General features: G+C 40.1%; 1 protein-coding gene across 1 annotated transcript; it reads left to right on the top strand.

Annotated features, from left to right (window-relative positions):
* The first annotated feature begins 6,375 nt into the window (after positions 1-6,375).
* On the top strand, positions 6,376-7,986 carry LOC104244988 (uncharacterized). Its single transcript, XM_070159561.1, has one exon. The coding sequence runs from the start codon at positions 6,376-6,378 to the stop codon at positions 7,984-7,986; it is 1,611 nt and encodes a 536-aa protein (XP_070015662.1).
* The last annotated feature ends 2,733 nt before the right edge of the window (positions 7,987-10,719 follow it).

Genomic DNA, 10,719 nt, shown 5'->3' with positions numbered 1-10,719 from the left:
TAGGTTTTTCAAATATTGGGGATTTGGACCTCGATTTGAAGTTCGATTTCAAAAAAAATTATATATTTGGGTTCGTGGATGAATGGTTAATTGGGTTTTGGTTCGAACCTTGGGTTCTGACAATGTGGGACCGGGATCAATTTTTGACTTTTTGGGAAAAACTTTAGAAAACTTATTTTCATGCATTAGAATTGATTTATTTAGCATTTATTGATATAGTTAAGTAACTTGTGGCTAGATACAAGCGAATTGGTGGTGGAAACAAGAGGTAAAGCGGTAGTTGAGGCTTGTATTGTATTCGTGGCATCGAGGTAAGTGTTTGGTCTAACCTTAGCTTGAGGGATTAAGAGTTGTGTCCTATTTTCTATGTGTTAGTTGTTGAGTACGGCGTAGAGGCATGATGACGAGTATCTATACGTTGGTGTCAAGCATGCCCGTGAGTCATATACTATGATTAATGTGACTCCGTTTGTACTGTTCATGCTTTATGTGATGATTTCTATTGTTGAGCAAGGTTTGTGGAAGTAATATTGGTATTTGAACATTGAAGAGCGTTGGCTCAAGTTGTAAAATGAATTGTGGAAGTATAATTGGCAATTGAACATTAAAGAGTATTGGCTCAAATTGTGAATTGAGTTGTGAAGTAAATATGAAAAAGAAAAGAGGATTATGATATTGTCTCCCTTGCCGTGATGTTATTGTTTTAAGATTATCTCCCTTGCCGGGATGTATTGTTTTGATATTGTTTTCCCTTGCCGGGATATGATTGTTGTACTATTATTCCCTTGCCGGGATTTTATTGTGATTTTATTGATTCTCTTGCCCTTATTGCTTTGTGATTGTTGTTTGGGTAAGGAAGGGTGTTAAAGCATGATGGGTGATGTCGTGCATGATTTTTTTGTGAGAGAGTGCTAAAGCACGGAGGGTAATGCCGTGTATGATATTTGTGAGAGAGTGTTAATGCACAAAGGGTGATGTCGTGTCGCACGATGTACAATTCCGTGCCATGATATGAGTGATAATGCACAAAGGATCATTCCGTGCCAAGTTTATGTAAGATAAAAGCACGAAGGGTGATGCCGTGCCGATTTTATTGATTTATGGTGAGGACGAGAGTAAAAGCACGAAGGGTGATGCCGTGCACTTGTCTTTTATTTCAAATTCTTGTTGATAATTGAACTTTGGTGTTCATTATATTTATCTGTTGTTCTTCTGTTATTACTTGATGTTCCCCGCAACATGTTTCCCACCTCTTATCCTTAACTGTACATTTCTGCCTTTATTTTTCGCTGTATATGATTTAACTACATAGGTTTATTTGGTAGTCTGGTCCTAGACTTGTCACTACTTCATCGAGGTTAGGCTAGGAACTTACCAGCACATGGGGTCGGTTGTGCTGATACTACACTCTGCACTATGTGTAGATTCCGGTACTGGAGCATACAGACCTTAGCTTTGGGTTGCTGCCTTCAGTCCATTCGGAGATCCGAGGTAGTCCTGCAGGCGTCCGCAGGCCCTAGAGTCTCCTTCTATCCTTTCACCTTGTTTCATTTATGTATTTCAGAGACAGCGTTGTATTTATTTTCGAACCCTTATTTGTAGTATTCCTAGACTGTCCGTAAAATTGTGACACCAGTTCTGGGTAGTCCATGTTTAAGGAATTGTATTGGTAATATTTAAATGGTTATATTTTGTTCTTCCGCTTATTAAATTCAGCTATTTACATAATATTGGTTCTTAATTGTTAAAGGATTAAAATGGGAAAAATGTAAATAATATAAATGGTTGGCTTGCCTATCTTTCACTAGTAGGCGCCATCACGACTCCCGAGGGTGGGAAATCTGGGCCGTGACACCAAGATACCCCAAATTCTCTAAAATTAAAATTGGAAGAAATAAGCCAGAAATGAGAGGCCTACGAAGGCGAAATAAAGTTAGAAAAGGTTAAGTCCCAAGCGACTAGACGTTGCAGCAAAGTTTAAGGAGCCAAAAAGTTCCCCAATGCCTCGAAGTTAAAAATTAAAAAAAAAATAAGTCAGAAGTTAAAGGCCTACAAAGGCAAAATAAAGTCAAAAAGGTTGAGTCCCACGTAACCACCATCATGGCAAAGTCTGGAAAAGCCAGAGATTCTCCAGGTTCAGAAATGAAATCGGTCCTTAGGGAATAAGTAGTTGCAGTTGATCTTCATCCAAGAAGCCGGGCCGAGATCAAGTGACGGAAACAATCAAGGCTACAAAACCAACCACCGTTTCAAACTAACAATTATTGTTTGTTTGAAAATAGGAAACGGGTGCAATCCAAAAGCAACCTTGCAAGAAGCAGGTGCAACAAAAGGAAATCGCGCAGAGGCTAAAATAGCTTTGCAGCATTAATCAATCCAAAAGGGAAGTCTCCTCCGAATTCTTTCCTGCATTTTCACTCATTAAATAAATAAAAAAATGACGAAAAAATGAAATGAAATGAAAAGAGGAAAAGTTCAAAATCATGGTAGTTTAGGTCTTCAATCCCTAGCTGCGTTTTTTCCAACATAGGGTCTCCACTCCCTAGTTAATGCCAGCATAACTTGATGCCAACGTAGAGTCACCATTCCCTAGTTGATGCCAACATAGGGTCTCCACTCCCTAGTTGATGCCAGCATAACTTGATGCCAACGTAGGGTCACCACTCCCTAGTTGATGCCAACATAGGGTCTCCACTCCTTAGTTGATGCCAACACCAACTAGGGGTCTCCACTCCCTAGTTGATGCCAGCATAACTTGATGCCAGCATAACCTGATGACTTTCTAACATAGGGTCCCACTCCCTAGTTGATGCCAACATAACCTGATGACTTTCCAATATAGAGTCTCACTCCCTAGTTGATGCCAGCATAGCCTAATGCCAGCATAACCTGATGCCAACATAGGGTCTCCACTCCCTAGTTGATGCCAGCATAACCTGATGCCAACATAGGGTCTCCACTCCCTAGTTGATGCCAGCATAACCTGATGCCAACATAGGGTCACTACACCCTAGTTGATGACTTTCCAACACAGGGTCTTGACTCCCTAGTTGATACCAACATAACCTGATGCCAACATAGGGTCACCACTCCCTAGTTAATGCCAACATAAGGTCTCCACTCCCTAGTTGATGCCAGCATAACTTGATGATTTTCCGACATAGGGTCTCCATTCCCTAGTTGATGCCAGCATAACCTGATGATTTTCCAACTTAGGGTACCACTCCCCAGTTGATGCCCGCATAACCTGATGATTTTCCAGCATAGGGTCTCACTCCCTAGTTAATGGCAGCATAACCTCATGATTTTCCGACTTAAGGTCCCACTCCCTAGTTGATGCCAGCATAACCTGGTGGTTTTTCCAACCTAGGATCTCTAATCCCTAGTTGATTTCATTTTAGATATAGGGTCTCCATTTTCTAATCTCTTTTTCCTAAGGATACACAATCCTGACTTTTATTGCTTTCAATAATGAAGTAGTAGAGTTTTGTTTACAAATAACTCACGAAATTTTCCTAGTGAAAAGTGGGGTAGAAAAATTCTGTTCATTTGTTTGTTTTGGTGTCTGATCAGGTTATACCTCGAAATAAAGGATTCGATATGACAAAAAGAAGAAGCCCCAATCCTGAATAAAAGAAAAAGAAGAAAAGAAAAAGAAGTGAACTCAAAGTGCAAAAGCAGAGAAAGATGTGGGTTGCTCAAGACATGATTGAAGTCACAAGCTTTGCATGTCCCATCTTGATCCGAAAAAACTGAAGAAGAATGAACCAGCACCTTCACCTAACAAGCATCAAGATTCAGATCAGAGTCTGCATGAAGAACCAGCCAAGACTCAAGATCGAGCTTCAGAAGACTCATAAATAGGAATCTTGTAACTCGTAGCTGATAGGCTTAGTTAGTATTTTTCATTTTGATTTTGATGTAATAATAGGACCACGAACCGGAGCCTCGACGGAACTTCACTCGACTCTCGAACTCATCACTCCATCATTCTTCTTGAACTACACGCGACCTGATTCTTGATGTTTAGCTTAAAGTATATATATTTTTATGTATATCGCCTCATATCTTACTCTTGTTTCGTGAATTTGGGATGTTAAATCCTATGAATTATATTGATTTGAAGTGTTTTTACTTGTAGGAATGATTCGGGAGCAATTTGGGGCAAAACATGAAAGATTTGAAGCTAAAACGAACAAAATCGGGAAAGGAAGCAGTTGGGTGCCACAGGCAGCGTCTGGCGCCACCTGTGGCACTGAAAACAGTAGGCTCAAAAATTGGGGCGCTATGGAGGGCGCCTGGCGTCGGGCTGGGCGCCGGTGACGCGAATCATGTCCTATTTTGCCCGGGATAAGTTTATTTCGGCCCTAGACCTACCCAACTGATATAAAAGCAAGACTAAACCTATTATTGAGGGGGGAGACGCACTTTGGAGCAAAAATACACGCAAGAAACATTGAGGAGCAAGAACATCTCAGTTTTCTTCATCTTGTTCTAGTATTTCCAACTGATTCAAAACTTGTGCAATTGTTTGATTACATCATGAGTGGCTAAACACCCATTGTTCTGGGGTTGTGATTTAGCCATGAATAGTGTTGTTTTATATTAGCTTGACTTTGATTATAATTCACCAATATATGGCTGTTTCTTCAATTCTGCGTTTAATTGCTTAATTGTCTGGCCAGCAGTTAGGTTCTATTTACTATCTATGCTATGCTTGGGAAAGCCGTGTTTAGATTAGAGAAGAATTGAAGAGAGCATGATCTTAACCCTTAGGGGGAGCGGATTTGTGGTTAGCATAGGAATATACCTATTCACCGTGCTTAATTAAATATCGTGATCTTAATGCGTTCTTAATAGATTGATTTCATAGGAATATAGGCGTTAATCTATTGAGAATAGGTGAGTAGTACTTCGGGAGAAGGCTATGAGAGCATTTATCGATTAATTAGCAACCATGAGTGAATTATATGAAAGGGAGAGTTAATTAGAACACAATACGATTGGTGAATCGATCACAACTCTGGAATATTTGTCTCTACTGAATATACAACAATCAACTCGTTACTTGATAACTTAGTTATTATTTAGAATTGTAGTATAATATAATCATATTATTGGACTTTGATTTTAGCTGGATTGAATAACAATTTTAGTGATTTAGTGAGTAGTTTACACAAGTCTCTGTGGGTTCGACACTCAACTTATCATTATATTACTTGTCGACTACGTATACTTGCGTGTGCGTTTGGGAGCAACAATTCCCTTATGACCCGTGATATGTAGGCTGGCCAAAACCAGGACTTGGTTGCACCATTTCCTTTGTTATTTTTTCTTTTTAAATAAAGATTTAGCCAAAAATGAGTCACATGGCTCACTTTATTTTTGTCCGAAAATTCTTCATGTTTCCGGGCAAAAGAGGGGCAGCTGTGAGTTTGGGAGCAACAAGTTTTTACTTGCGTGTACGTTTAGGAGCAACAAGTTTTTGGCGCCGTTGACGGGGACTTGAATATTAAGTACTTGCTAGTTTTTGCTTTAATTGTTTATTTAGTCTAGTCTAACATTACTTGATTGTTGCTCAGATCTCAGGAACTTTGATTGAATGCGTAGGGTCAGAAGCCAGGACCGACTTCAAGGCTTTGATCCTGAACCTGAGAGAACATTTCACAGGAGGTTGAGGGAAGCAAGGGACACGAATAATATTCAGGCACTTGTTCAATTTCCTGTGGACATGGCAGAGGAGCAACCCATGGCTGTTCAGGAGGTGGCGATGCCCAGCATTGATAATGTCACCTCTAGTATAGTAAAGCCCAGGATCACTGGGCACTTTGAGCTGAAACAGAGCATGATCCAGTTACTTTATGCAAACGGGCAATTTATGGGTCTTCCACACGAGGATCCACAATAGCATATTCTGAACTTCTTGGAGATTGGTGATACTTATATCACTAATGGGGTCACTCTAGATTACGTGAGGCTCACACTTTTTCCATTCTCTCTATTGGGCGAGGCTAAGCGATGGCTAAAGGCAGAACCAGCTAACTCCATCACATCATGGAGTGATTTGGCAAGAAAATTTCTGGCAAGGTTCTTTCCTTCAGGCAAAACTGCAAAGATCAGAAGTGAGATAGTGGCCTTCAAACAGAAAGTGGGAGAATCTTTATACTCAGCTTGGTAAAGGTTCAAGGGGCTACTCAGAGACTGTCCTCATCACAATCAGACGAATGAAGTGTTAGCTCACACTTTCATAGAAGGGCTACATGCTGGAACAAAGATCGTGGTAGATGCTGCAGCTGGGGTTCAAGTGTTGGAGAAAAGCTTTGACGGGATATATGCATTATTGAACAAATTCTCCAAGAGCAATCCGGATTGGAAATGAGAGATGGGCAGACACACAGTGCAAAGTTTGCAGGGGTTCTTGAGTTAGATGTCGTCTCAGCATTATCAGTGCAGATTTCTACACTGACCAATCAAGTCAACCAGATGAACTTGAGTATCAACAAGCAGCAAGCCCAACCAGTGCAACAAGTTCAAATATTTTGTGAAGTATGTGGAGAGGGTCATATGAGCAATCTATGCCCAGCAAATTCAGAGTCTGTATATTTTGTGGGTAATGCAAATCAAGGCCAAACAAATCAGTATGGAGACACTTACAATCCCAACTGGAGGAACCACCCAAACTTCTCTTGGGGTGGAAACCAGGGCACTCAGAATCAATACAGGCCTCAAGCACCTCAACAACAATATAGACCACCTCAGGTTGAACAACAAGCGAGTCATACAAGTCACCTTGAAGATATGTTGAAAAAAGTGATGGCTGAACAGCAAGCCCTCGCCACAACAGTGAGAAATTTAGAGCATCAAATGGGACAGCTTGCCAGTGCTCAAAACACTAGACCAGCTGGAGCTCTTCCAAGTGATACTGAGCCCAATCCTAAAGCTCAAGTCAATGCGGTTACCTTGAGAAATGGAAGAGCACTAGAAGAAGTTCCAAAGAAAAAGAAGAATATAGATCACCCTGAAGGAGAATTAGCTCCCAAGCCAGTTGAGGGGAATGAGAAAGATGATAAAGGACCCAAGCTAGTAATTGAGACTAGGCCACCGCCTCCGTTTCCACGAAGACTGCAGAAGCAAAAAGATGATGCCAAGTACAAGACATTCCTAGATATTTTGAGCCAAATGAGCGTGAATCTGCCTTTGGTGGAAATTTTGCAGGAAGTGCCTATGTATGCAAGGTATCTCAGAGATATTGTAGCAAACAAACAAAGACATGCAGAGTTTGAAACAGTTGCACTTACTGAAGAGTGTAGTGCCAGAGTTCAGAGTAAACTTCCTCCTAAGTTGAAGGATCCTGGGAGTTTCACAATTCCTTTGTCTCTTGGAAAACAAGAGGTTGGTAGAGCCTTGTGTGATTTAGGGGCCAATATAAATTTGATGTCATCCTCTTTGTTCAAGCAACTCGGATTGGGGGCGCTTAGACCTACTACAATCACTTTACAGCTAGCAGATATGTTACTAGTCATGCCCGAAGGAATTATTGAGGAGGTGTTAGTTCGAGTGGGAAAGTTTATTCTTCCTGCTGATTTTATTGTTCTTGATTACGAGGCAGATGAGGAAGTGCCCATTATTTTGGGGCGACCATTCTTAGCTACTGGTGGAGCAATTATTGATGTGAGAGCAGGGAAGTTAAAAATGAGAGTTGACGATGTGGAGGTCACTTTTAATGTGTACAAGGCACTTAAGCTTCCTAAGCACTATGAGGACTTGTGCATGATTACTGTGGTAGAATCGAAGGGGATAAAGCAGAGTCCTTATGTGAATTATAGTGATCCAGATGGGACAACTGAGTTAAAGGAGGTCGTGTTTCCAGCTGAGCGTGCAAAGATGATTGAGAAAAGAACCAGAGATGAAAGAGGAGACCTTCTGAGAGCGCGCAAAAAGGCTAGAATTCATGGGAGAAAGAAGAAGAGAAAGCGCCCAACTTGAGCAGAGTAGCAGAGTCGTGCCACGACTATAAATAAGGCGCTTGTTGGGAGGCAACCCAACCTGTGTATCTTTTATCTATTGATTATTTCTTTTTACCGTGTTTTGTGTTGTTTTTTTTTTATTTTTGCAGAGTAGGGGAAGTCTAAGTACCCAAAGTTGAAGTTGAGGAGCATGTTTGATCTTAAGTGTGGGGTCATCCCAGCCCTTAATATTGAGGATCATGTCCGAGTTAGATCTGAGAGGGTCTCAGGGAGTATTTCTCACCCTTATTTTAATATTTCTCTATGATCATGCATCGAGGACTATGCATAATATAAGTGTGGGGTGGGAAAACTACTTTCTGGAGTATAATTGTCTTTCTTTTATAACTCGTAGTAGACATAGTCTAGGTTCAAAAAAAAAGTTGAAAAAGCTCGGACTGTTCCTGACGATCTTTTGGACAATTTTCTTGAGGGATTAAAGTCCGATTTAAAAACACCAAATTTTTTTTATGTGTCATTTTATTTTCTTAGAATAGCTAGGTGGTATTCCTTGGTTTTTCTTTGGGCACCGGTTCTTTTCCAAGGATGTAGCTCGAACTGGGCACTTTTAATTTCTTTTTAGGAGTAGTTTAGGAAGGAACTGAGTCATTTTGAGATACTCACTGGCATGGTTGATGTTGGCACATTAGGCTATGACATACATTCTATTTTCCCGTGTATTTGGTTTGAATTGTAAAGCCTAAGTAAAGTAAATAGCCTGTTTTGTGACGCCTTTTCTCAGTTGTCTGACTTGTATGCCGCATAGTGCAATGTTGCTTAAATTTCTCATTTATTTGTGATTGCTTGACTTGAGAGTTGAACAGAACCGTCTTGATTGAGTCATGTGCAACGTGTGTGTGAGGATTCGTGATTTTCTGTGCTATCCTGTGTAGTCTAGCTTGCCCCGTGTGTTAATTGAAGCGAAATTGTGAGTTTTTCTAATCTAGGAGATGACGTAGGCATTTCTTGCTTGATCATAGATGTGCTTGTCACATAAAAGTAAATTTTCTGTTGCTAGCCCCTTTGAGCCTATAGACCTTTCTTTTGGCACCCACATACAAGCCATATCCCTATTTTGTTCTTAATTTGATATTGATTGAACCTTTACCTCCTAAGGCACTTAGTCACTAAAGGAAGCAAGGTGAGGTATTGGGGAGTAGCTTTCGAGTGGAAACATTGAAGGGCTCGTTGGTGCACTAAAGTTGAAATCAAAAGTCACTAGCCGATGAACTTTAATGTATGGAGTGTGTGAAGAAAAAAAAAGAGAGAGAAAGGAAAAGAAAAATTACAAGAAAAGAGAAAAAAGAAAATATGATAGTTCAAATAATGTAGAAAAATACACACCTCCAATTCTTATTGATTTGTGCTAGTGACAACATAGAGAAATGCTTAAGTGAAAAGAGGGCTATGTTGTATATGGCAAGTGATTTAGCTGAGAAGAATATGTGCTTGAAGTGTAAATCTAGTGTATTAAAGTTCTTAGGAGGGTGAGTTACTATTTCTAAATATATCCTACCCGTCCCTTAGCCTACATTACAACCTAAAAGTCCTAATTGATCCTAGATTTGGCTAGCTTAAATTAGTGAAAATATACACTACGGGCAAGCTTATGGAATGACCACGGGATGCATATGAATTCTTTGTGAGAGTGAGAGAATTTTATTCAATTGTGTGATGTCCTTAAATTATGTTCAAAAGCATATTTTAATGTGTGGACCAATTTATATTCACTTTCGGTTTGTTGGTGAGGGCACATGATCTCATGAATGATTGGTAATGTTGTAAACTTTCTTGTTGGGTAAGTGCATGAGTTGAGGGTGCTTAGTGGTTGAAAGTCGGCTTTTGAGGTTGGGTGGTGACAAATAGGTTATTGGAAATTATTGAATTGAAATATTATACTTGGGCTTGCTTAAACGGGAAGAATGTAAAATTTTGTGTGGTCATGCTTGTGTGCCGGTATTGATCATAGTCAAGGGTATAATGTGTAGTTAAAGGTTAAAGTGCTCCTCTATAATTGATACTTGAACGTAGTTGGGGGTTTATTAGATAGTCATATTGCTCGAGGACGAGCAAGAGCCTAAGTGTGGGGTGTTGATGTTTAGCTTAAAGTATATATATTTTTATGTATATCGCCTCATATCTTACTCTTGTTTTGTGAATTTGGGATGTTAAATGCTATGAATTATATTGATTTGAAGTGTTTTTACTTGTAGGAATGATTCAGGAGCAATTTGGGGCAAAATGTGAAAGATTTGAAGCTAAAACGAACAAAATCGGGAAAGGAAGCAGTTGGGCGCCACAGGCAGCGCCTGGCGCCACCTGTGGCGCTGAAAACAGTAGGCTCAAAAATTGGGGCGCTATGGAGGGCACCTGGCACCGGGCTGGGCGCCGGTGACGCGAATCATGTCCTATTTTGCCCGGGATAAGTTTATTTCGGCCCTAGACCTACCCAACTGATATAAAAGCAAGACTAAACCTATTTTTGAGGGGGAGACGCACTTTGGAGCAAAAATACACGCAAGAAACATTGAGGAGCAAGAACATCTCAGTTTTCTTCATCTTGTTCTAGTATTTCCAACTGATTCAAAACTTGTGCAATTGTTTGATTATATTATGAATGGCTAAACACCCATTGTTCTGGGGTTGTGATTTAGCCATGAATATTGTTGTTTTATATTTGCTTGACCTTAATTATAATTCACCAATATATGGC

This window comes from Nicotiana sylvestris, chromosome 10, assembly GCF_000393655.2.
Source record: "Nicotiana sylvestris chromosome 10, ASM39365v2, whole genome shotgun sequence".
In the NCBI taxonomy this organism is placed as follows: domain Eukaryota; kingdom Viridiplantae; phylum Streptophyta; class Magnoliopsida; order Solanales; family Solanaceae; genus Nicotiana; species Nicotiana sylvestris.
This window is presented reverse-complemented; position numbering and strand designations above follow the sequence as displayed.

What these genes read in the sequence shown, in the direction of transcription:
- LOC104244988 (XM_070159561.1), top strand. Translation starts at nt 6,376, where the DNA reads ATGAGAGATGGGCAGACACACAGTGCAAAGTTTGCAGGGGTTCTTGAG.